This window comes from Theropithecus gelada, chromosome X, assembly GCF_003255815.1.
Source record: "Theropithecus gelada isolate Dixy chromosome X, Tgel_1.0, whole genome shotgun sequence".
Lineage (NCBI taxonomy): Eukaryota > Metazoa > Chordata > Mammalia > Primates > Cercopithecidae > Theropithecus > Theropithecus gelada.
Window position 1 is genome coordinate 129557578 of NC_037689.1, and position 27208 is coordinate 129584785.

The following is a 27208-nucleotide window of genomic DNA, read 5'->3' on the forward strand; positions in this document are numbered from 1 at the left end:
CCGGGGAACCAAGAAAGACTTCCAACACTCCCCAAGTTTCAACTCAAGTCGTCTCCGAGGCTGCATGTGCCCCAGCCTCGCACGCCTCCCTGCAACGTGGCCGCATCTGGGGCGCCCTCATACCCTCAGGGTTTCCCAAACTCTTCCATTCTCTTCCCAGGCGCAGCCGTGTTCCAGGTCTCCCGGTCCCCGGGTTCTCCTCTTCGCGTGCCGGGAGAGTCTCCAGCTTCTCAGACTCCAGCAACCCCAGCCAAACCCCTTCGTTGCCTGGAGCCTCGGCTCCCGCGACACCGCCCGACTGCGGGGCGGGGGCAGGGCCAACGGCGGAACCGCCCCCAACCGCCTCCCCGGCCAGGCGAGCAGGCGGGTGGCTGGGGCGCCTCCACCTCCTCTTCCTAAAGCGGCGAGGCGCAGAGGAGCGGCATCACTCGAGCCCAGGTCCCAGCCACCACCACTCACAGCGCTCGGCGTTCAGGAAGAGGAGCAGCAGCGGAGGCGGCTGCTTCAGCGGCGGGCGGGCGCCAGAAAGGTAGACTGAGTCCCGGGCAGCTGCGCCGCGAACAGCCCACCTCCTAGCCCCGGGCTACGCGCCGCCAGCCCAGTAACCCCACTTTTGTGTGTCCTTCCAGGCCCCGATCGAAAAGCCTGGGAGGGCCGCCGAACTACCCCCGGAGGAGGAGCCAGTCCGAACCCAAGGCGCCACCGCCGCAGAAGCGGAGCGAGGCAGCAGTTGCCTCCATGGCCCACTCACCGGTGGCTGTCCAAGTGCCTGGGATGCAGGTGAGGAAGCGCAGGCCGCCCCCGCCGCCCACGTGACTACTTGGGAGCCCGGTGCGCTCTCGGTGCTGGGCACCGGCGACAAGGGACGGCCCCAGGGCTCCCCTGAGGGCAGGGCCGGTCACTCTGGCCAGGTGACCTGGGAGTAGGGCTCGAGGTGTTTCCTGGTGTGTAGGCTAAGTAGTGCTCTTCGCTGGGAAGGCGAGGCGGGACTGGAGCGCGCAACTAGGTGGGGATTGAGGGCGGTTGCGGGTATAAAAATAGGCCAGAGCCACAGACACCTGCGCCTGCTGAGCTTGGCACGGTTGGGGATGGGGGGCCGGAACTTAACCTGGGAGAGATGGAAGTGCCTTGGAATTTGTGGGGTAAAACGCGAGTAGTGAGTGACCTACACCCCCCACCCCAAACACACACTCAAGTTGGGGCGGGGCAAGACCAGGGGTGGCGGCGGCGGCGGCTTGCATTGGGCTCTTCCTGTGTGCGTAGGGTTAAGAGAGAGGTGACCTCTTTCTCCCTTTCGGTACTGCTGCTTAAGGGCAAAGTTGTAGCTTGCTCCCCGACCCAGGCCAGCCCATAGTGTGGCGTGAGAAATGCTGGTTCTGTTCAGAGTCGCTGAGGTGATGACTTCTCAGCCCCCTCTGTGCCTTTCCCACAAGATGACTGTTACATGTGGTTAAAGGAAGCTTTTTGTCTTGGACAAGGGACTACTGCATGGAACCCAACTTGTTACTCGAAGTCTACCCAGCCCAACCCCCTCCCATTATATTTTCATTTTATTAAAGGTAAGCTATGTCAGAAAACTTTTTATGCTGTTATGTTTTTAAATCGGTGCACTTTAGGCTATCTGCTAAATGTTACCCAAATCTACTAACTTTTTAAAGCGTTCATGTTCTATTTTTTTCCTTTGCTAGATGGCCCAAACAACCCATTTATGAATAGTTTAGAGGCTAAAACCACTAAAGCCTCAGTCCCTCATGATCTAAAATGTGAAAACAACCTTTTTTCAAGTTCGAAAATAAAATGTTTAGTAGTAAATAGCTTATATTTCTAGTAGAAATCAAAGAGTTGTAGACTGGGGCCTCAATTTACTTGTTGATGCATGGAGTTCTTTTTTTGTTTGTTTTTCAGTGTTCTCATTTTATGAATGGCCACAAAAGTGATTTTTAAATTCTTTCCCAAAAAGGGATTATTTGTGCACCTAGAACTCCTGGTGTGTCCTAAACACCAGACATTTCAGCTGCATTTAGGGCAAGTCTGGGTTGAGTCTCAGGAAGTTAGTGTATATTAAATAAAGAGAGACAGAGAGAGAAAGGGAAATAGGAAATAGTAGGGCTTAAAAAAAAAGATTAATCCACTCAAGCCTTGCAAAATGCCTCAAACTTTCTTCCTCTCAGGCGGCCTCCCCCCTCCTTCCCTCCCTCTTTTCCCCATGCACCCTGCCCCACACCCCATTCATTCAGTTCTGCCTTTGATTGTATCAAGGGAATTCATAGTTCGCAATACTAGTACAGTTTTGCTGTTTGATCTGGGAAAAAGTGACATTTTCTCACCGTGCTCTTCTTTCCATTCTGTGGAGAGTAAAACGATGCACATGTGAAGTTTGTCTGTGAGGGTCTCCATGCTTCTGGCTCCATTGTGTGCGCGAGCCTGCGTGCGTGCGTCAGCAGAGTGAGTGCCTCGCGTTCATCAAGTTTGTGATTCTGGGGAACTCTGTGTGCTGAGGGGAAAATAGTTTCTGATCTTTATTTTGTCTTGACCTTATTGAATTTATGTGGTTTAGGAACTGCTTGCTGTTCAGTATTTCTGATTGCTCCCTGCTTTGTTTAATTATCTGAGTTGCCTATCTCCTGAATTTTTAAATCTTAATTAATGTGGATTCGAATGTGAATCACATACTTTAAATTACAAATTCTGCCTTTCACTCTATGCCCTCTGAGTTGTGATTACTTTGTCCCACCTAATTTGAGTAGGGCAAACATCTCAATGTTAGCAAAGAAGAGAGGAATCTTTTTTTTTTTTTTTTTTTGGTCATTCTCTTCATCTTAATGAAATGGTAAATTCTTAACTTCTTATTTCCATTTTCTTTCTAATATAGTTCTTAAGCACTTCGTGCAGCACACAATTTTTTCCATAGTTGAAATTGTACAATACCTTAATAATAAATTTGATAGCATGCAGTGTGACTCTTGAACCTAGACTATTTTTATTATTGTTATGTAGCAAAATATTGCGGATGAGATGCAGAAATCTATTGTGAGCTTGTAAAATTCTCCTAGAGTTTTATGAAAGCGTCAGGAGCAACTTTTAGACCTTTAGAAAACTTGAGTTAGCCATGTGTTCTTGAAATTACTGTATAGTGTTTCCACAAATCAGGGTGAGGTGGCCGACCAGCCTATAACTTTTTAACAGTTTATTTTAGAGAATTATGTAGATTGATGGGAAAAATGATTTTTCCAGAAATAAAAACAAAATTGCTTTCTCCACAATTTTTTTCTCCCTCTGAGGAGAGATGTGAAGTAGAAGCTCAGCTACCTGTTCTATCACTTAAGACTTCCAGCATTCCTGACTTTCAAACAAAGAAATTGCTGTTGCCACTAGTTTAAAATAGAAAAGAAACTTGGAGTGAAGAAAGAAAACCCAGGATTTGGTCCAGTTCAAATTCTTCCTTTTGAATTGTTACTCAAACTCATATTGTTGATATTTCTTAATATTGTAGTAATGAATATTTTTGCCATGTTACACCAAATGTTGAGGGTATGAAGTTTTTTGTACTTAATTTGTGCTTACTTCTTTAGTGTGTAACTAGAGGAATTTTCCATAGCGGTAGCTGAACTCTTCAAACTATTTAAAGTACACCTTAAAAAAAAAAACCCAATAAACCTATCTCTTTCCACTCAAATATTTACTCTTTAATGATTCAAAACCTGTTTTCTTTGAAGTTTTCAGTTATAAATCATACTTAAGTTTAAGATATTTCCCCTTAGAACCTACAATAGTATTTTTGAGGACAAATTTTCATTTAGAATATTGTTAATTGTTAAATCTTTCGTAAGATGTAGGTGGGAGAATAAAGTTAAATGTTGAATTAGAGTACTAAATGTTATGCTTTATCCTGTGCCTCTTGTTAAAGAACTTTTAAAGCTTCTGCTAACGAACTTTAAAATTAGCCTTCATGTATCTTTAAATATGACCCAGGTGGTACAGTTTAAATCTAGTTGTCATTTGAGATGAGAAGCAGAAATGAAGTTTAACGATTAATGAACACTTTATTGAAGACTTTTATCTAAGTGGTGGGAAACATTGCCCAATGTTGGTGAACATAATCACTGGGTTCTGGGAAGCATAGTAATATATATTACATGTTCTGCCCTTAAAGATCTTAAAATCTTGTTGAGTTGTTAAAACTAGCACATGAAATATCAAATAATGCAAAATCTGTGAATTCACTGTAAGTATAATAGAAGTGTCAGACTGGAAGCATTGAACGCTTCCAAAAAGTAAGCTGACCCCAAAGTCTTGTTAGGATGGACACCGGGCAGGGCATTTCCAAGCAAGGAAAAATCCCCAGCAGAGGTAGACAGACTAGGATTTTTCGACTTCACAATGGTACTCACACAACCATTCTGTTTTTCGCTTTCCATACAGTATTCAGTAAATAACATGAGATAGTCAACACTTTGTTATAAATAAGCTTTGTGTTAGATGATTTTGCTTAACTGTAGGCTACTGTAAATGTTGTGGACACATTTAAGGTAGGCTAAGCTATGATGTTTGGTAGATTAGGTGTACTGTATTAAATGCCTTTTCAACTTACAATATTTTCAACTTATGATAGATTTATTGGGACATAACCACATTTTAAGTCAAGGAGCATATGTATACAATACAGATAAGGAAGGGTGCACTGCATTTGTGAGCGCATGCACACACACACATACACACACAATCTTTGAGAACAGGATAAAGTCATTTGGGCTGTCATAGAGAATTCCTCTAGAAAAATGATGCACTATAATATCAGAAAACTGGTTTGAGTACAGATCATGATTGTCCTTAAATGCCAGGGAAGGATTTTGGCCTTTGAACTGGCCATTAAACAGTTCTGAGTAAGGGAGACTCAATGTACCAAGTTATATATCGGAAGGGAAATCTCAAAATTGGATGAATGAATCAACTGGAGGATTGAGAGATGTAAGGGAATTTGATCTACAGAGGCTATTTCTTCTTTTTTAACTTTTTTTTTTTTTTTTTGAGACAGGGTTTCACTCTGTCACCCAGACTGTAGTGCAGTGGCACGATCACAGCTGACTGCAGCTGCCACCTCCTGGATTCAAGCAATCCTCCCATCTCAGCCTCCAGAGTAGCTAGAACTACAGGTGCATGCCACCATGCCCGGCTAATTTTTATGTTTTTTTTTTTTTTTTGTGGAGACAATGTTTAGCGGTTGTCCAGGCTGGTCTCCAACTCCTGGACTCAAGCAATCCATCCACATTGGCCTCCCAAAGTGCTAGGATTACAGGCGTGAGCTACTGCGCCTGGCTACAGAGGCTATTTCCATGGGTCAATCATAGTTATACAGATGCAATGGGCCTTCCATGGGCAGGTTCCCTTCCATATGTTTAGTACTATGAAGAAAAATTAATTACCAGGCTTAATTAGCTAGTTTCAGAAGGAAAAGTTAAAGACTTTGTGGTGTTGAATATGAGGGAACTGGGAGACTTATGATACATCTGAAAGAAATTGGAATGTAATGGAGAAGAGCCAGATCTGGTAGGAAGTTAAGGATTTCTGTTCTAGACTTGTGATTTTTGTGGTAACAATGGGATGACAAAGTACATATGTCCAATAAGTAGTTGAAGATGTAGAACTGAAGCTTTAGTCATTCATCAGATATTTACTGAGCATCTACTCTATGCTGGGCACGTCACTTGAAAATGAAGGACTAGAGACATCAAGGAGGGAGAGGTTCATAATGCCAGAAAGAATATGTGAAAGTGAGGGCCCTCATGAGACAGGACACATAGGTTGTAAGAAAAGGAAGGATGGCTTTAAGATGTATGAAAAGATGAAAAAATGTGTCAAGTTAGAGAGTTAACTGGGGTGGGGTGCGCGGATTCTTTATTTAACAGTCATCAGGAAACCTACATTGGAGAAAGAATTCAGGTTGGTACCAGAGTCCAGTATGTGGAGTTCATACCTCCCTTACACCTCCCTACAGGGATAATCAGATTCGCAATTTGAGGTTGAAAGCATTGCTTTGCATTGGTGAACCCGAATTATTGTCCTTGTTGTTGAGTAGTTAATGCAGAGGTGTTGAATATGCTAATGATAATGGCAGAAGACCAGCTGGAACAAAATAATCAAAGACTGTTAGCTGAGAGAAGCAGGGGGGCGGGGGGGGGGATAGTTAGAACTTTTAACACTAGGGGAGTAGGGACTGTAGGGAGAATAAACAGAAATTGGGTATGATAGGACATGTGCCTTCAACAGTAATCAGAGTTTAGAAATGGCACTTGAGTACAAAGGTCCATCATCATGTACTTCCCTTGCTTGAGTCCCAGAAAATGAGAGAATATAATTTAGCTGGTACTTAGGAACCATTGAACATTGTGATGCTGTATTTTTTATTCTGCTTTTCATTTATTCAGTGACCTTGAGTAAATCATCTACAAAATGGGGAATAATAAAAGCTGCATTTCCTTTGCCTCAATGAGAGGTTATTAGGATGAATTAACTATCATCTGTGGAGCTGGAGCTCCTTTGTAAAAGGTGTTATGATGTATGGGAGCAGTTCATCCTGCAAAACAATGCTTGGCTAATCACATGAAAACACTGTCATTATCTCATCTCTCTCCTTGATAACCCACATTTTTCTTTTGAAACCCAATCACCACCCCACACCACCCCAGTGAGACCCAAAGCCCTCTGCTCAGTTTTCTATACTTTTTGTTATATGGCTCGTCTCTGTAGATCTACACTTAGTTCCCACTACTTCCCAACAAGAAAACCCGTTAATTCTACCATGCCAGTCACAGTTCAATAATCAATGATTGGCCAAATTCTACCTGATTTTCAAGGTCCTCCATCTTACCTTCTTCGTGAACTCTCTCTGAATGTCCCAGGCTATAGAAATCTCTTCTGTTTCCAAGTACCTATTCTGTCTTTTGTCAGTAGTAGATACTCTTGTCCTTAATGTATATACTGCCTTAGATTTTCTCTAATTATATGTGTTATACTTGTCTCCCAAATGAGATTGTACATTTCTTGAAATCAGGGACCATGGATTTCAGTTTTCTTTGTACCATTAGGTATGAATTATATGTAAAAGTCTTGGCTAATCACTGTACTGTAGAGTGGATGTGTCTCATTGTTTAAAATTCTGTTTCTTTAAAAATATTGTACAGTGCTTGAACTTTGTACGCCTTAAAGACTAATTTATGTGTGTACAATGTAGACTTTCTATACCTATTTAAATGATTTTCATGTATTATGTGTAACATGTCTAGCAAAATATTCTTGTAACTAATCATCTGTTCACACACACTGAAGCTCTCATTCTCTTGCCTTACACAGACTTTGAGAGAAAAATGAGCTTCATTGCTTTCTTAGTAACCATGGCTGATTTCAGACAAATTTGTGTCTCCCCTGATCTCTTCTCCTTTTCTCCTTCCTTCTACTTGTTCTTTCCCATGGCTCTTCAAGGTCCTCTCACTGGTGATTTGGACCTATCTACCTCTTGTTTCTTCCCTCTGCCCTCCCACTCCCCAAAAAACAAACATAAATTAAAAACTGTTTTACTTTCCTGTCTGAACTGTCACATTAGAAAGAATCTGATAATTTCACTCATACTAAGATGTTTTTGATTAATGGCTCAGTGCTTTACTTCTCCATGGATATTCACATTGTACAGGGAATTATACCTTAAGAAATGGAAATCTAATAGTAGAATTTCAGACATCTTGATAGCAATTTTGACTGAGTTCTGTGTTCTGAAAGAGTGGTGGTTTTACTGGTTTTATTTGTTGCTAGAAAAATGGTGTTAGGTGAACAAAAAATAACAGTATTATTAGCTATAGTACAACAAACTCCTTTTCATTTCTCATAATTAAGACTCAAAGAATTTCTACCACAGGCACATGTAAAACAATGTCTCTGAAGGAATGGCAGAATGTAACTCATTTTTTAAAAAAAATCAATTAAATACACAGAACTAAAATTTTGACCACTTCTTTTTTTCCTTTTATTTTAGTTGACATGTAATAATTATACATATCTATGGGATACAGAGTAATATATTTTTTTGTGAGACAGGGTGTCACTCTGTCACCCAGGCTGGAGTGCAGTGGCACAATCACATCTCACTGCAGCCTCAACCTCCCAGGCTCAGGTGATCCTCCCACCTCATCCTCCTAAGTAGCTGGGACTATGGGCAGTCGCCACCGTGCCTGGCTAATTTTTGTATTTTTTGTAAATATGGGGTTTCACCATGTTGCCTAGGCTGGTCTTGAACTCCTGGGCCCAAGCGATCCACCATGCTTGGCCTCCCAAAGTGCTGGAGTACAGGTGTGAGCCATCGTGCCCAACCGAGAGTAATATTTCAATACATGTATATGATGTGTAATGATCAAATCAGAGCAATTAGCATATCTATCACCTCAAATATTTATCATTTTTTTATGGTGTGAACATTCCAAATCCTCCCTTCTAGCTTTCTGAAAATATACAATAAATTATGGTTAACCATATTCGCCCTACAGTACTGCAGAACAGAATTTACTCCTATCTAGCTGTAATTTTGTGTCAGTTCACCAATCTGTCCACATCTTCCCCTCCTGCTTCCCTTCTCAGCCTCTAATACAATTCTACTATCTATTTTCTCATATGAGTGAGAATGTGCAGTGTTTGTCTTTCTGTGCCTGGCTTAACATAATGTCCTCCAGTTCCGTCTATCTTGCTGTGAATAACAGGATCTCATCCTCTTTTTACAGCTGAATAGTACTCTCTTGTGTATACATACCACATTTTCTTTATCCATTCTTAACCCTATCTTCTGTGCATTTCTCACTTGGTCATCCGCCATTTTAGACTAAAGTGTTAGATGACAGGAACCACATCTTTGAATTAATGTTTGTAGAAACCAAATATTTATTGAAGATATTAACTAATTTCTCTTAATTCTCCTATAACATAGAGTGATTCTGTAGGAAAATGCCTTCAAATTTGGATTTAAACATAAAACTAAGGGCACATTGACAGCCAACTCTACCCATGATCCTCTTTGTTGTCCCTCCCTAAAACCACATATGATTTAGGAAAATCACCTATCTGAACATTCAGAGAAACCGGAAGACCTATATTTGGAACATATACCGTCCTCCATTCCTGCCTGCCTCTCCCCACCACCCCTCACTAGCATATACCTTGCTGGGGATAGAGCTACAGGATGCACCTAAAAACTCCCCCTCAGGCTGTTCTGGACTTGTTCCAGCCTTCCCCTGACAGCAGCCTGCTGGCCTTTCTTTTCCTCCATTTTTCATAGCATCGTGGATGAGAATGATTTGTGTCTCAAAATATCAGATTAACCACTGGTATGTCTTAGCTTTGGATAGTCTGGCAAAATTAGAACAAAACTGTGGTTCATACTTCCTAAGCCCCAAAGTAAACAAAATTGTAGATCGCTTAGATGAAACAGGTGAAAATAGTCTAATTATCTTTTTTATATGTTCACTTTCTCTTTTTTTGGTCAAGCATCTTAAAAAATGTGCCATTGAGGAAATCGAAGCCATTGTGTTTTTGCATTTTTCTCATGAAAAATGTTTACGGAAAAAGTTTTCAGCCTTTCTTTGTGATCCTTGTAACAGAGATTATGTATTGTCACAGTGTTTTAAATTTTTCCCTCTCCTTCTATTACCTCTTAAAGAAAAAGTGGGGAAAAGAAATCTATACAAGTACAACCTTATTAACTTAAAATACAAAGGACTGAAATGCGTTGAGTTCAAATCAACCATCAATGGGTTTTTTTCAATTTGTTTATTATGGAACAATAGGGTGTCTAACCAAAGAATTAACAGTTGCTTTGAATTATAGAAAAAGCTTCCCAGTATCAACTTAGTGAAGTTTTACTGAATTTGAAATCCATACTACACTAGATGTGTTAGGAAATTTCTAAGCATGCTAGTGAATTACTCTACCAGGTTTCAATCGTGCCTGGTAACACAATCCTAGGAGTGAATTTTTGGCAGGTGGAGGAAATAATTTAAGAACATCTAGAAGCATCCAGATTTTTCTTTGAAAATGCATTTTTGAGTTGCTCCGTTAGTCCCTTTTTAACCCTTCTTCCCACCCTCAGCTTTCCACTAAACCATTGGCTTTGGGACATATCACTTTACAGTATGTTATATTAAGCTAGGTTTGACTGCTTGATGCACTATAGTATGAATAACAGAGCAGTGGGTGGTAGGGGAGGGATGGGCAATATAGATAATCAGGTGGAGCATAAGCTGTTATTAATGCAAGACAATTTAGGGGAGCTGAGCCAGTAGAACCCATAAAGTCAGAATTTCTTCCCAAAGCCTCTGGCTCATCATTATCGCTGCCCACTAGAGCTGGGAAAGTTTCTAAACTCCCTGATCTCAATTTCCTGCTGCCTGCCTTAACTTTAAGCAGAAGCACAAATGAAACCAATCAGCAAAGTACGCACACATGCTACTAAAAGTATGGTGACAGAAAATAGAACTTTGACCTGTTGTGGTTAAAGAGACTAAAGTCAATGTATCTGACAGCCTTAGGGAAATACGCATATTTCAAATGTATGCTTTTTAAGTGCTACTGGCCCCACGGGAAGAACACTTGGCAAACTCATTAATTAGGATCCTGTTTGAGTCTCTAGTTTTAGTTCAAATCTTTTGTTTGAACTTAGCGGTGAGCTTTCTTAAGTGCTTGTCAGTAAATGGTAATATATTGGACTTTACCAGCTTGGACAGTGGTGACCCAGGTTTTATATTTTTACACACAGAATCTACGAGGTTTGATTTAAGCCAGAAAATTATTAGCAGCAAAGTTTGGAAGGCCTACTTTGGGTAGGACAGAGTGCTTGCTGCCTATCTTTGAAATACAAAAAGTATTAGAGAGTTCTTGAGTTCAAGAAGTTTATACTCTAACCAGAGTGACTAGACACCTACACATTTAGAAATCTAACAATGTAGAACAGTAGTAATGAATCCCAAATAAGATAGAATCTGATGTAGAAGCATCCATCCCAAGGAAGCCTGGAGTAAGAAAGGAAACTATCCATTATAGAATACCTTTCTGCTAGGCATTCGTGTTTTGCTACTCCACTACATCGCTTCTCGGCAGGATGGCCTTCAACAGACCTTTAAAAGAGAGTAGGAGGCAAGCAGGGGAAAAGGCCCAAGGGGACACACACAGGCTCCTTGCATAAGAGAGATTTGAGGTAGGTACCTGTTGGTATGAATTGTGTTAGGGCTACACTGTAAAAGGCCTTGAATGCCAGATTGATACATTTATTCTTCACTTAGTCCATAACAAGGAGTTTTGGGTTTTTATTTTTTTATTTTTTAGCAATATAGTGAAATGATGGAATAACGTTGTTTGTTTTGGAAGATTGCATTAGGCTGTTGGAAACCTAACAGGGTAGGCTGGAGATAAGGGAAGGCTTAACTGATAAGGGTTTAATCTAGGGCAGTGATGGTTAAACTGGAGCATGTATGGGAAGCACCTGGAAGGCTTGTGAAAACACAGACTACTATACCCTAGCCCCAGAGTTTCTGATGGAATAGATCTGAGGTGAAGCCTGTGAATTTGCATTTCTCATGAGTTCTCAGCTGCTCTGCCAATTTGGGGAGCACTTTGAGCACCACTCAAGGATGACTTTAACAGACATTGTCGACCCCTTAAATGTGAGAAGGGAGGAAACATGATGAGAGAGTAGAGTCAGAGATAAGGCTGAGTTTGGAAGAAAATTGGTACAGTTTTGGGAATGTTGAATTTGAAGTGCTGGTCACACATCCAAGCAGAGGCAATCAGTAACACGTTTGTTGAAGAGAGGAGATGGAGATTGGTGAATCTTATGTGAAGATAGTAGATGAAATTGTGAGAGATGAAAACAACAAGATTTCCAATTATCTTTCCAAGAAGCCGAACTCAACTTTGTGTTAAGTTCTACAGCTTCCAAAATCTCATGGTCACCCATGACTTCTGTTTTCCTTAATCTAGGCAGGTTTGTGACTTAGCAAACACCCATCCTCATCATTATATAGTTACCATTGGCCCGTGTGTGCTGTTAAGTAGCCTACTTCAGTTTTTATTGATTGATTTAATTTTATTATTGTTATATAATTTTATTATAATAAATTTTACAATATTAATTTTATTGTTTATTTTGTTATATTTATTTTTATTGTTTTGGTCTGGATAAGCCCCTTAGATGACAAATTCTTACAAATAGAACCTTTCTGTGGAATGATGTTACCATGCTCAGTATGGTTAGGTATTTACTGTAGTAAACAGTTCATTAATGCTTTTATCTTCAAATGCAGACCCTTATTAAGAACATGAAATCTGTTTATGCTTATAGTTGCTAAAATGCAACTTGGCTAAAGTAATATAAATGGCAGTATCTTAAATTCCAGTAAGTAGCAATATTTCCCCCACAGGTAGACATTTTTAGACTTATTATTATATCTCCCCTCAAAAAAAAAAAAACAAAACAAAAAAACACAAAAAAACAGACTTAGTAGCTCTGGCTGCATACACACACACACACACACACACACACACACACACACACACACATTCACAATCCTGACATTTCAAAGCCGATTTGTATTTATATATGTAAATTCCTGGAAGGGAGAGGAAGTCACTTCTGAATCATTAAAGAAGTATCAAACCACTTCCTAAATGGTCTTTCTGCTCTCTGAAATATTCTCGATACCTGTCAGATTCATATATTATCTTTTGCCAACAGGTACCCATAGGAAAACTCTGAGTTTAGTTCAAACAAAGGAGTAGAACTGAAAATAAGAGAAGCACGTAGGGCAACACCAAACAATGTGAGCAAACTTGATTTACCCACCTCATTCACCAACTTTGGACCTAAATCACTTTTCAATTTCTAAAATGAACACACAACCAACAAAAATGAATCCATCCTTCAGAATCAAAGATTTGCTACCAATGAGGATGTAGAAAAGCATGTGAAGAAATATTCTCTTAAAAAAGTTTGCCTGGGCTCCGTGGCTCATGCCTGTAATCCCAGCATTTTGGGAGGCCAAGGTGGATGGATCACTTGAGGTCAGGAGCTTGAGACCAGTCTGGCCAACATGGTGAAACCCTGCCTCTACTCAAAATACAAAAATTAGCTGGGTGTGGTGGCGCATGCCTATAATCCCAGCTACTCATGAGGCTGAGGGGGGAGAATCGCTTGAACCTGGGAGGCGGAGGTTGCAGTGAACTGAGATCACACCACTGCACTCAAGTCTGGGCTACAGGGTGAGACGCTCTCTCAAAATAATAATAATAATTTAAGCTGTATTTAATTATCACTAGAATCCCTAAGTGACTTGCTTCCTCTTCAGGGAGTTAAATTTATTTGGATGTAAAAATGCTGATATGTTTACCTTATACCTCACACTTTATTGTGAAGATTTGTTGGGGATAATGATAGATAAATGGATAGATGAATGAATGTATATATGCACCCTCAATGTGTATTGCACATGAAGTATATTTTACATTTGAAAATACTTTTAATCTATTTTTTAAAAATAAGGCTCAATATTTGCCTACAGAGTTTTTAATAAACTATACTAATAGTAGATACAACTATGTTTTAAAAGTAGAAAAATTCATTGTCAAAATAAAAATGAATAACAGGATGGTCACCAAGTTCAAGGAGCAGAAAAATATCATTTGAAAATGTCATTTAAGAAGGTCTGCAAATTAAAGGAAATCAATGTAATTTATGTAAAAATATGTATTCAGTAAAAATTGTGGTGTCCATGGACTTGCTAAATATTTTTATTATATGAAAATATATGGAAAATACATAGAATTCTTTACCTCATTTAAAGCCTCATTTACTGGAAGGTAAAAACATGTGAGTATGTACCTATGTCTAAATATATAATAGCATTGTCAGTATTTTACACATGACGCACTTTTATCGTAGCACATGTTGCACGTTTATCGTGGCTAGTTCTTTCTACCTTTGATATTTAAACTCTTAGTATTCCTGAAGAAATTGAACTCACAGCAGTCTATAACATACAGAGTACAGATCATGGGAAATGGTTTTTAATGAAATTCAATACCAATGTTAAGCAGTTTTAGTGAATTAGGATTGAATTGAACATTATCTAGGATTATATTTATCAAGATTTTCAATTCTTTGCTTAATTTTTCCTGTAGAATAATTTTGCAGAGAATCATTGCATTAAAGGAACTGTTTTGATATATATTTGTTTACTTGTTAGTAAAATCAGAGATATGTGGACAGTAAACGAATGACTTCTACTTCATAGAAACTTGTCATCATTGTCTAAGCTCTTATTTTGAAGCTCAAATTGTTATAAGTACTTAACACTATAGATTCTAAGGGATAGAGAATGGAAGGGACTAGGCATTGAATTCTGTTTCTGTGACAAACAAAATCTTGTACCCGGAGAGCTGCGTTCTTTTTTTTTTTTTTTTTTTTTTTTTTTTTTTTAACTATTTATCTCTTCATGAAAAATGGTGACTGTCACTGAAAGATCTTTTTTACTCTGTCACAGGCTTCTCAAAGGGCACATAAAATGAAAACGTGGGATTCAGCTAGTTAAATAATGAATCAATTTCGAGGTTTTAGCATAGGTGACACCTCCATGGTCGTCTTTTTGGACTGTGATTTCTGGTAATAGCAAGTGAAAAAAAACTATTACGGCCGTTGCTATGGATCTTCTATCTGCTGAGGTTCAGGCATCGTTTTTGGAGGCTGCGGTGTAAACCCTGCTTAGGGAAGGTAGAATTTCATAATAACAGAGGATTACTGCTGCCTCATGAGCAAACAGAAAATGTAGGTGAGGGAAAAGGTGTTGGACTCTGGAAGAACAGAAAAACAGTATTTCCAAGGAAGGGGAAAAGTAATCCTTTGCTTTAAAGATTGAGAATTCTTTCTGTATTTTTTTAGAATGGGAAATTTCTCTACTTTCTGCAGAGATGAGAAAAAGCTAACAGAAAAGGAAATTGGGGAGGTAATAGTAATTCGTTTTTTCTTGTTGTGTGTGACTTTTGTGATAAAAGTGACATTACATAATTAATTTGTTATGGCAAGAAAATGTCTAAAGAGCCTTTTTGGTTGGTAGAAAGCTTGTGCAAGATCAGGGAAAAGATGTAACATAATGGGAATGGTGATTACAGTTGCTTTTCTATTTAAGATGTGCAATTTTGGTAGCATGTGTATTGGACCAATAAATTGTTTCTAGACACTTGGAGTCATTTTGGGTGGCCTTTTTTTTTTCCCTTGGTAGCCAAAATGAATACTTTTCATTAATAAAGAAAGATGCCAGAATATCTCTCACTTGATTTTACTTGGCTAATTTGAACTGCTATTTTGTGGGGAGCGGGGGGCTAAAGAGGAGGCTCATTTTAAAATGACTGGACTTAATATCATTGTTATTTTTCCAGTAAGTTCTGGCATTAAACATCTCCCTTGGGGAATGATTAAAACAGTTCTGTGGAGCATTTCAAGGCTGAGTAGCATCTCATATATACTCTAAAATAAGTTTGCCTAATGACTTTTTAGCACCACTTGATTTATGTTTTGGCTAAGAGTTCTAAATAGTAGTAGTCCAATTACTTTTTTCTAGGAATATTTGCAGATACTACATACTGTATTGTTTACATTATTAACTTTTAACTTTACAGTAGTTTAAAAGGTATAAATGTCTTTATGCTTAAAACAAACAAACAAACAAACAAAAACACTGTTTTCTCTCTCCTATTCCAAGATAGAGACAGTTCTCTCCCTTTGTCCACCCACATGCCTGGATTCTGGGTCAATCTGTGTAACTAGAAGTGTTTTAATTTGATTACTCTGGGGTGTATTTTTGATGGTAGTGCATCATGAAATTATAGTATAGGTGTGATCTTGGTTGAAAGATAAAGCACATTTTAGATATTTTAAAAAAATTTCTTTACCTGAAAAGATTATCTGTTAATTGTGAAAGAATACTTTTTATTTAATATGGCCAAGTGGCTCCAGAGCTTGATTTTTAATTTTTTTTTCCCTGATAGGACAGTAAATCATTTCCTCCTACTAGAATGAATGAAGAATGTAGTGTATGCTGTTCCACTATACTGTGAAATTGCCTGTGTGCCTCTCTGCAAATGTAAAGTAAAGGGATTGCATAGGTAATCCTTAAGCTCTAAAACTGAGTTTTGGAGATTCTACTCAGGAGTTGGGACTAGGTTATTATTTGTAAAAGACAGGGTACACACAACATTTTATATATTGAAGGGATCAGGTACTCATTCCAGGCAAATTTTGAATTTGATGTAAATAATTTTTAACTGAAGCAGTGAATGTGTAATTATGCTTTTACTGTGTGTAATGAATTTTCTGCTAAGAGGTAGAAAGGCTATAATGTTTGGCTTATGCTTTGGACAAAAGGAAAGTTCTTTGAAATTTTGGATTGTTAGGTTCTCCCTGACAAATATTTTGATTCCCTGTATTTCTGGAAAATAATGATCATCTACCATCTTCCAGTAGTGCTTTTGGAGCTTTGTTAATTGAATGCAGTCTTTCTCAACCAGAATTCCTCATATGAACCATAAAACAGAAAATGATTTTAGTTACTGTCTTCTCAATTCTCTCAAGAAGGACATATAAGGAAGCCCAATTCTAGATGCACCATAGAGCAGTTAATTTTTTACATACAAGAATTCTTTAGGGTAGCAGTGGTCAAACTATATCTAAGGGCCAAATACTGTCTGTGACCTAGTCATGTGAGGCCTGCAAGCTAAAAATATTTTTTATATTTTAAAAGGGTTATTTTAAAAAGATGTGACAGAGACTCAGAGATTGTAAAGTGTACCTGACCCACAAAGCTTGAAATATTTAGTATCCGGCCCTTTACAGGAAAGGTTTGCCGATCCCTGCCTTGGGGCATTAAGACTGAGAATTGCTGATCTAAAGAAAGGAAGCATTTTATAGTACTTTCACTGAGGTTGTGGATATAGCATGACAATAGAGAAGATTTTCACTTTACTAAGGTAACTGACTTGCCTATTGCTTCCATTATTGTGATGCTTAATTCAAGGAAAGACCTCAGATCAGAGTAAATAGGCAGATATGTTTCTGTTTGCTTTTTAGAGATACACTTTAACCATGGAATTACATAGAATGTTGTATTGGTAATGACAATGAATGATAAATTACATTTATATGTTTGCATGCAGATACATTTAAATATTTTTCTCAGTTTCTAGAGAAAGAAAATAAAAGTGGGATAATTTTATAAAGTAATATAAAGGAGGACAGGGGAGAAGCTTAATTGCTTTTCTCAGTATTTAAAATTAGATGGCCACATCTATTAGAGAAGGAAAGTGAATAGGGAGTGTTAAGTGTCAGATATAATCACATTTGTTTCCTCCTTGTACTGAGTAAGTGTCTTCACCCTACAATTAACATCTCAGGTACCTTGTCTGAAGTAAGGAGGATAATACTTAATCAAAAATGCATAAAATTATTAGATCATAGCATATGAAGTAATCAGGCTTTACCAATGCCACTTGACTACTTGATTTAGTGGGGGAGGTACCATCCACCATAAAACACGTATTGGTATGTCACAGAATTATCAAAGGAAAGAAAATGACCATCAGCACTTATTTGTAATTTGCTGCTGATTTCCTTTATCTCCGTATTCAGTTAATCATGAAGTTCTATCAGTGTTTTTTCCTGCAAAATATCAGACATCATCTCTTCTTTTGTCACACCATTCTTTTGTCATTAAGTAGACTCCAGGCTGCGTGTAGACATGATGCAGTTACCTAAAACACAACCTTTATTTTTTCACTCATTTGCTGAAAGCTTTCAGCGGCTCCCTACTAGCCTGACCAGAAATTCCGAGGAAAGATGAGTCAAGCCAGGCTTGCTGAGGTGGTCAGGAAAGGCAGTACTAGATAGCTGAGATGGCTTTCAGACTGGGTGTAAATAAGGGAAAGAAAGGGGAGAAATGAAATTAGCCAAGGCAAGAAAGAACAAAAGGAATTCTAAGGTTTCATTTTCCAAAATGTTTTATAAGTCCTTTTGGTGTAGGCAGTGAGGATTTGTTTGATGAATAGTACTTTCTCTCTGGTTAGGATTGTAAAATGATAGGGTACAAACCAGCTTACCAGCTCAAGTTGTAGATCACTGGTCTTTTTGGGTAGACAGTGTTCAAATGATTTTAATTACTTAGAATTGCTCATCAAGCTGATTTTGGCTATAGCAATTTAAGAACTTATTAAGGAACTTTGTCATTTATCTCCATCCTGAGTTTACTTATTTGTCATTGCTCTCCCCACTCCACCCCCAGCTAGAAATCACTCATTATAAAACTTTTTTAAAAGCCAAGTATTTTATAAGGGTCATTTCTGGTCTTACTGCTTTTTAACGTTCTTAAACAGACTATATAGCATTTTTTTTCTGAAGGAAAAAGATCAACTTTTGTACATGTGTTTAGATTTAGTACTAGATGTTGATTATCACAATTGGAGAATTACAGTTTTGTTAAATTGATTTCTAAATAGACAAGGACTATAAATATCAACTAATATAATGCTTTGTATTTATATTAGCAAAAATTAACTTAGTCATATTTGTGTTGAGAACATGGAAATAGCTTTATGTTTGAAATGATATTTGTTAAAAGATTCAACTCAGTAGATATCTCATAATTTCAGTAGCATTTTCTCCTCTATTTGAACATTTGATTTGTCAAACATTTAATTTGTGCTTTGGTAATTTCAGCAATGTCAGCACAGATCAATGGGTGTAAAAATGGGTGAATTTGTACCTCTAGAGATTGGGATTAAGATATTTACAAGTGCTGTTGACAATGGGGACAATGGGGTAGGATGGAGATAGGTTTCAGAAATCTTAAAGAAAATGTGGGGACCTTCAAGAGGAGATTAACTCACAACAAAAAGTAGAAGAGTCTTCTGAACTGGAATTATTTGGGAAAGTGAAAATATGACAACATTTAGTGCTTTTCCCCCAAAATGAGTGGTATTCCCCATGCAAAGGAAAGGGAACAGCAATAATAAAATTGTCAGTGAGACTGCTGAAATCTCAGCCCTGTATTGTTAATGCAAGCTACTGTCTCATATATATTGACTGTATCATGGTGCATAGTACGGAGCTTTTCTGTTCATTTGTAGTAGTTCTTCTTAGGCTTTCAGGTACAACTATTTCACACATACACACACACATACCATTTTACTTGGTTTTTAAGTGTATTCTTATTTATTAATGCATTGTTCCAAATATTTTAAAGAATTAGAGTAATAAAAACTAACAATAAACATTTGTTTAGCCCTGCACACATATACACACACATAAACACAGACTTTGATGATATTTTTCACTTTGGGAAAATGAAAAGGTGGTTATTGAAAGACTAGAGACCATTCTTTTGTTCAATAACTTCCTCTCTTTTTGCCAAAATTAAAATCATTTGCTATTGATGCCATCATGCCATCAATATCATTTTCTTTTGATCATAAAATGTTAAAGCCAGCAGGACCCAAGAGATAATTTTCCCTAGTCCTATGATTCCATTGGGTAACTCTTAATAAATACTATTTGATTAAATTCGTTCAGAATATAGATTTGATTAAGGAGGAAAATGTTGGAGGGAAATTATTCTGCAGCCACTTTCTCATTAAGAATGAAAAGGTAAGTCTATGTAAAATTCCACTTTTTCAATCAGTGTTAATTTTCTAAAAGAACTCATGGTGTTAATAATTTAGTGCTGTGCTTACAAGCTTCAAACCTATTGATTTTAATTGGAGTTCCACATCTAGAAGAAAGATAGGCAGTGAGCAAATCAATTTTGTTTTAATCCAATGCATTTTAATAAGTGTGCTAAAGATTCACCATAACATTACCCATGATAGTTCGATATTTGCTATAAGGGGCTGCTGCCTTAGATTCTAACCAAAGGCATTTATTTCTGAAAGTACTAGAATGACATCCTTTTATTTTCCCTCTAATATGGATAGCATAAAATGAGGCTCTCAGCATCTGTCACTTCAAAGTGCCCTGTGTGGGTTTGATTAAATAATGGCCTGAATAAATTAGGATACCTGTTTTATCATTTATATATTAAGAGAGTCTTTGTCTTTCTTTCATTGTATGGCCTTTTCCCCCTTTCCAAATGAATATTTTATAGTTAGGTCTTGTTATCAATCTCAGGCCATATTTATGTAATGTCCTGTTTAGTCAGTAATAATTCCTGTAATTTTAACATTAATGCTCATGGTTAAACCTGATGCCTGGTTGAATTGTGTATTTCTATGTGTATTTCTATATGTATTTAGCACAATGAAATGAAAAGAAATTTACAGCAGAGTGGTATGCAAACTGTGGCTCTTCAAGGCCTCTAATCTTTGCATTACAGTATGAAATCATCCTGGATGCTCCAGGACATACAGTAGTCATGTGGTTCTGGTTAATAGTGATTGCAGATGTGCTTCTAGAATCAGATTTTTATATACCACTGATATGCATCCTTGTGTGTGTGGCTACTACCAACTCCTCTTTGAGTATAGCTCCATATTCTTTCGAGAATTGCTGTTTTGCAACCCAAAGAACTCTCTCCAGTTGAAAGAAAAAAATCTCAAAGTTGTGATTTCGCAAAGTTTTTATTATGTTAATCACATGAAAATAGGGATTGACTTAAAATTTCACACCTATATTAACATCCGTCAGTTTATTGAATATAATCTCCCTTTCGCCAAAAGTCAGAAGTCAAGTTGCAAATGAAAAGACAATCACACACCAAAGATTTCATTTTAGGAGGGCCCCCAGGTAAATACCCTGCAATCATCCAACGGCCATGGTCTATAAAGGGCCATACTGGATACTGTGAGGATAGCTGCCACTGAGTAAGGCAGAGCCCTATCCTTAATAAACCTACTATTGAAAATAGAAAGTCATGGCAATGAAAGAGAATGCAAACATAGTAAAATGTGTGCTCCAATGGAGGCACAAGTAAAGGCCTGTGGGAGGGCAGAAGATGAAGCAATGGATTGGTTAATCAGGTTCCCCTAGGGGGATGAGAAGGCTTGTTTTGTTTTTAATTAAAGATGCTGCAATTTTCAGAGATGGAGAAGGAGAAGCAAGGTATTGTAGACTGAGAAAATGGCATGAGTCAAAGGCTCAAAAATTTAAAAATAGAGTCATTTCCTAATGGATCACTGTATTTAAGTTTGTATGTCTAAGGTATTACCTACTGAAGCATTGGGCCTGAAATATGTTAAGATATCCCTGGAAATTTCCCTTTGGACACTTAGTTTCACTGGGTGTTCAAATTCTCTTTATACACACACACACACGCACACACACACACAGAGATCTATATATATATATATATAGAGAGAGAGAGATCTATAGATATATATCTATATATACAGAGAAACATGTATATAGATCTATATAGAGAAACATATATATGTGTATATATGTGTTACTTTCTGAGTACTACTTTATGTTCTGAGTGAATTTACTTCACACCTAAAGGAGAGAAAGACAAATAGAACTTTAGTTCCTGTATGAGCTGAACTTATTAGGTCCTTATTTAGGTCCTGTATGAGCTGTGTGAACCCCTTGATTTCCTCCGGTACAGTCATGTGTATATAATGGGACATGGCCAGTGTGAAAGATGAGAAATCAGTCTGGACAATGACTCATTCTGCTGCTCTTTATCTATTCTTGGTGTCTAGGCCAACTTCATTACAGTATTAGAGTGTTGGGGCTTGAATACGGTCTACTAGTGATTTTGAATTTCTTACTGGAACAATGGAGTGGTATATAGTTTTCATTTGAGCTATTGTGTGCTGTTATAGGCTTGGCCACACGGCCAATACCAATGAATCCATTACCTTGTTTCAAAACTAGGGTTGGTGATTGCTAGTGATCAAGGAAGGAGAACAAAGGGACTTGGCTTCTAATACTTCACAGATTCACACAGCTTCAGAGCAGTAAGGAATTTAAAGATTGAATCCACCTCTCTCCCTCATACAGATGGTGAAATCGACATTAAATCACTGATTTCTTGTAATTTTCAAGATAAGTGAAATTAAGTCAATTTTTTCCTGACCTCTCTGCTCTCTTTACCTCTGTAGTACTTATGAGAAACCAGACCTCCTTTTTCCTTTGGAATGGCTGTAAGGTCAGAGAGGAATTAGCTAAATGATGCAATGGAATTTGCATCCAGCATTTATTGTGATGATAGCCTTGACTTTTGGTTTATTGAGAGAAGAATGTGATTGTTTGCAGGATGTTTCCTTCCCTTTACCCACGGATATAATTAAAGGTTTAAGGGAACTTCAGATCCCAGAGAGTTAGTTAAAAAAAAAAAAAAATTAGTTATTTCTTTTCACTTAAAAGGGCGTATATCCAAAGGTGATTTACCTGGTTGAACAAAATAATCTGACGTTTCTTGTTTTAATTAAAATAACAGGAATGTAAAGACCTACATATTTGGGAAATGGAGCTAATGAAAGTGCTGCCTATTATTACTTTGGTTCTTGCTTGAGGATTTTTAAGATAAGGAAAGTTATTACATTTATTCTCTTTCTTTCTATATTTTATTTTTCTTTGGAAAAATGTGATATGTGGTTAAGTGACAATAGAATCAAAGCAATGTCTCATTCTTCTTTACCCCATTGTAAAATGAACTGTCTTACAAACATGTAAAGAACAGCATTCTTCGCATCCCAGAATGTATCCTGCTTGCTTCCTTGTTCTTTTCCTCTGATCTGAGCTCGGGTAAAAAGAGGAATGCAAGTTAGGAGGCAGAGGAAGCTGTTCTCCTATCCTCTATTGAGTAGGAGGAATTAAGATGAAGGAATATTATCAATTATTCTTTTGTTCTTAAAGAGGAAGTAGACTCAAAATTATTAATCAGGAGAAACTCCTCAAACTGCTATGTTATTCATACGCTATGTCAAAATCTTTTGTAATAATTTTAATGAAGTTATCCTTTACTAAAATATCTCCATTCTAAGTATTTTTGCTAATGAGATGCATTTAAAAATAAGAATAATAAAACAAAGAGAAAATGAAAAAGTACTTATACATTTAATTTTATTTCTGCCTTATGAACACGTTTTTCCTGTTGCTATGCACAAAATTGCTGAAAGTTTAAACAGTTGCCTTAATAGTACGAAATAATACTGTGTTAGACCTTTGACTTTATGCTTCACCATTGAGACCAGGGTTGGAGTGCTGTTGCCTCACTCATCTCAAAACTGCCTTTTAAGTGGGTAGGTAAAGATAAGGAGTCAACTGTGAGTTGATAAAACGCTGTCTGATGACCACAAGGAAGCCCAGGGTTGATGTAATGACATATTCTACTACATTTCATTTATCTCATTTCATGCATGTAAAATCTGGGAATTTGACTGCTACTTTATGTTGCAAAGGCAAGTTATAATAAACTTTGAGAAAGATGTAAAAATGTGAGTATACTGTAAAAATAGGTAAGCTAATACCATTTTCATTGTACACTTAGTTAAAATATTTTGAGTCCTTATAAATATGGAAATACAAACTTAAATGACTGTCTGCATAAAGAAATTTAACTTCAAGCCAAATTCTTCATGTTTAATTTGAAACATATACAGACATACTTAATTTTTATCTTAGTTCTTATTCTGTCATATGCAAAATATAGTGGAGCTAAGTATTTTACTTCAGAAATATAAATCATAGAGATCTCTTAAGAATTCCATAAAATTTTATCTGATAACTTGTAATATGAACCTGAAGTTGTGCAAAGTAAAAAATTACTCTGCTAACATCACATTCTTCAAAGGTTGAGAAAATTTTGTCAGGAGTTTATTTTATCCTTCTGATTATTAAAGTAATCTGAGCATGCATGGTCATTTGAACAATTCTAGGCCTGCATAAACCTAGCACAAAATTAACAGTTGATGCTAAATGTTGTTTTTTATTCCTGGACAATTTCATCAATTTGTGAGGGTTTTTTAATGAACAGAACTGGAAACCTTAGTATTAAGGGTTACTGAAGTCTACAACAAATCACTGATAAAGCTGGAATTGGAGCTGTTGGCTTCTTGACATTGGATCCTATGGGAATCATGATATGGCATAGCATCACTACTTTATCTTCTACACTCTAGAGGCTAACCCATTCCAATCTGGTTATTGACATGGAAAAAAAATAGTCTGAGAAACGCCAGAAAGTCAAGATTACTTACGGATCATTTTTCTTTAAAATTGTGATATGAAATATTTGGTAGTTGTGCATACATATGGGGGCCAATCAATTGCATAGTGGTTCAATAATTATAAAAATTATATCATTTCCAGCAACATCTTTCCCACCAACCCCCAACCACCACAGTCTGGTTACCATTCTACTCTAGTTCTATGAGGTCAGTTTTTTAGATTCCACATGTGAGTGAGATAATGCAGTATTTGTCTTTCTGTGCCTAGCTTACTTCACTTAGCATACTGTCTTGCAGGATCATCCATGTTGTTGCAAATGATTGGTAAAAGGATACAAAATTTTAGTTAGGAGGAGTAGGTTCAGAAGATATACTATACAACATGGTGATATAATTAATAATAACATATTGTATTATTGAAAAATGCTAATGGAGTGGATGTTAAGTGTTCTCACCACAAAGATAAGAAATATAGCATGTAATGCATGTTAATTAGCTAGATTTAGTCATTTCACAATGTATATGCTGTATATTTCAAAACATCTTGTTGTATATGATAAATACATACAATTTTGTCAATTTAAAAATATTAATAAAAATTATATCAGTTGAAATATAGAAAAGTCCTATTTAAAATTTTTCCAATTCTTTTAAGTTTAAATTTTTCAAATTCTTTAAGCATTGGGATAGTACGGAGTAGACATTGGACAATTGTGTGATCTCTTTATAATGGAAAATAATTTTGGTTTTATAGCAAAAGGGGGTATAGTTTAAATTACAAATAAATCCAAGCTGTAGTGAAGGAACCTTAGACATGACAATCAGGAGATTTGCGTTCAAATTTAAGCTTCGCTACTAGTTAACTACTTATATCTTTGAACAATTTGTAACCTCTCCAGGGTATAGTTTCCTCCCTGTAAAAATAGATTTTGGACAACAAGTTTGCTAAGTTCCTGTTCATCTCAAAGATTATCTAATTCTTTTAACCTCAAGACTCTGTATCTCTTCTTAACTTCTCTAAGACTTACCTTCATTTTAACGTAAATGGCCTTAAATTACATAGCTTCCATTTGGTGATCCTAGCTTAGGACAAAACGGGTGTACAATAAGTGCTTGTTGCTGATGGTGATGATAAAGAGTTGGATTGAATGACCTATATACATTTCCCTCCATTTCTAAAAGCCTGTGATTGAGAGAGCAGTCAATTGTATTTGGATTATATCTGGCACTTAAAAAAAGATAGTGTCCTGTTTTCTCCAACTCAGCACTAGTAAGAGTTATATGGCTGGTTGACTTTAAAATTCTGGGGTTTTTTGTTTTTGTTGTTGTTGTTGTTGTTGTTCCTTTGTTTTTTGTTTTGTTTTTGTTTTGTTTTGTTTTGTTTTGAGAAAGGCTCTCACTGTGTTGCCCAGGCTGGAGTGCAGTGGTGCGATCATGGTTCACTGCAGCCTCGCGCTTCTAGGCTCAGGTGGTCCTCCCACCTCAGCCTCTTGAGTAGCTGGGACAACAGGCACGTGCCACCACGCCTGGCTAATTTTTTGTATTTCTTTTTTAGTAGAGACAGGGTTTCACCATGTTGCCCAGGCTTGTCTCGGACTCAACTAGGCTCAAACGATCCACCTGTCTCAGCCTCCGGAAGTGCTGGGATTATAGGCATGAGCCACTGCACCTGGCCTAAATCTCCTTTTTTTTTTTAAAAAAAAAAGAATGATATGTTGATTAGGAAACACTCAGCAAACATTTTAGGCAATGTTCATAAGGGCAAGTGAAAAATCTTAACACAGGCGATCATAGTAGAATAGTAATTTAATTTGAGACTCATAAACCAACTAGAGAATGACTTTTATTTGTATGTATTCTGCTTCTTAGATGACAGGAAACTGTATGTACATGGAAGTAATACAGAAAAGCATTTCATCTCTAGCCTGGGAGAACTGATTTGATAAATTTAAACAGGTAGCTAACTAGGTGTATCTCTAGTTTAGTACATTGTTAGGCTGAAGTTTTTAGTTGCTCTCTGTGATTGTCAGGGCACTTTGTATTCACTTCAAGTCACTCCTGGTGTTCCCACTTGAGGATTTCAAGGAAGTAAGAAATCTTCTTTTAAGCCTTGATATCATTAGCACATTATTTGCTCATTATTTCCTGTAACACTCCTCCTCATCAATGAGTCACTGATAGGCCTACACACGGGCCAGTCCCTTTGTGAAATGCAAAAAGTTATTTTATAGCTAGAGCATTCATAGTATGGGCTTTATTAAGGTAGGAAGGCAAGTGCAAAACAATTCAACCTTACTCAACTTGGTTCTTAGTTCTGGAAGGTTCTTTTAGGACACCTGAGTTGAACCCTTCCAGGTCAAATCCTGTGAGAAATCTGCATCCTCTTCCTTACATCTATTATGTTTTTACTCTCAGTCCCAGAGTCTTACTGGGGGTCTTAGTTAGCTTGCTCAAATTCAAAGAACTAGTTTTTTTACCTTGATTCTTTCTCACATTTTGCTCTCCAGGTCCCCATTCTGTGAGAACTCCAAGACTCATTCTGAATCTGTCTTCAATTTTCTTGTTTCTCCTGGCCACCAATTCCTAATGCCCCCCTCCACAAGTTGACCCATTTTCTACTAACTAGATCTAAACTTTTATCCTTCATCAGTGTTGGCTGTTATCCTCAAAAGTGTGTCATCAATCACATCTTAACCTATTATAGGCCCTATCGATGATACATAGACTATATTGGGTGTAAACAATGTTTAATAATATGTGCACAAAGAGTATGGGATATATTGCTTGTGTTTTGACAAACATTGTGTTTCTAATCTTGAGTCATCCCTCGGGGTTCCAGGATACCTTCTTCTCCTGTGTATACCAAATTGGTGCATACTCAAGTCATGCAGTCGACCCTGCAGAACCCACATATATGAAAAGTCAGCCTTCCCTATACATGGGTTTCACATTCAGGAAATATTGTATCTTT

At 37.4% G+C, this 27208-nt stretch overlaps 1 protein-coding gene across 4 annotated transcripts in view; it reads left to right on the plus strand.

Moving 5' to 3' along the window:
* Positions 1–343: 343 nt before the first annotated feature.
* STK26 (serine/threonine kinase 26) overlaps positions 344–27208 on the plus strand; it is a 52364-nt gene continuing 25499 nt past the window's right edge. For 3 of the 4 annotated variants that reach the window (XM_025372552.1, XM_025372553.1, XM_025372554.1), the window contains exons 1-2: positions 344–529; positions 630–780. In XM_025372552.1, coding sequence (XP_025228337.1) covers positions 739–780 — 42 coding nt within the window. In that variant the 5' untranslated portion in view covers positions 344–529; positions 630–738. The remainder of the gene's footprint in view (positions 530–629; positions 781–27208) is intronic. The other variant, XM_025372555.1, reaches the window with a different exon arrangement.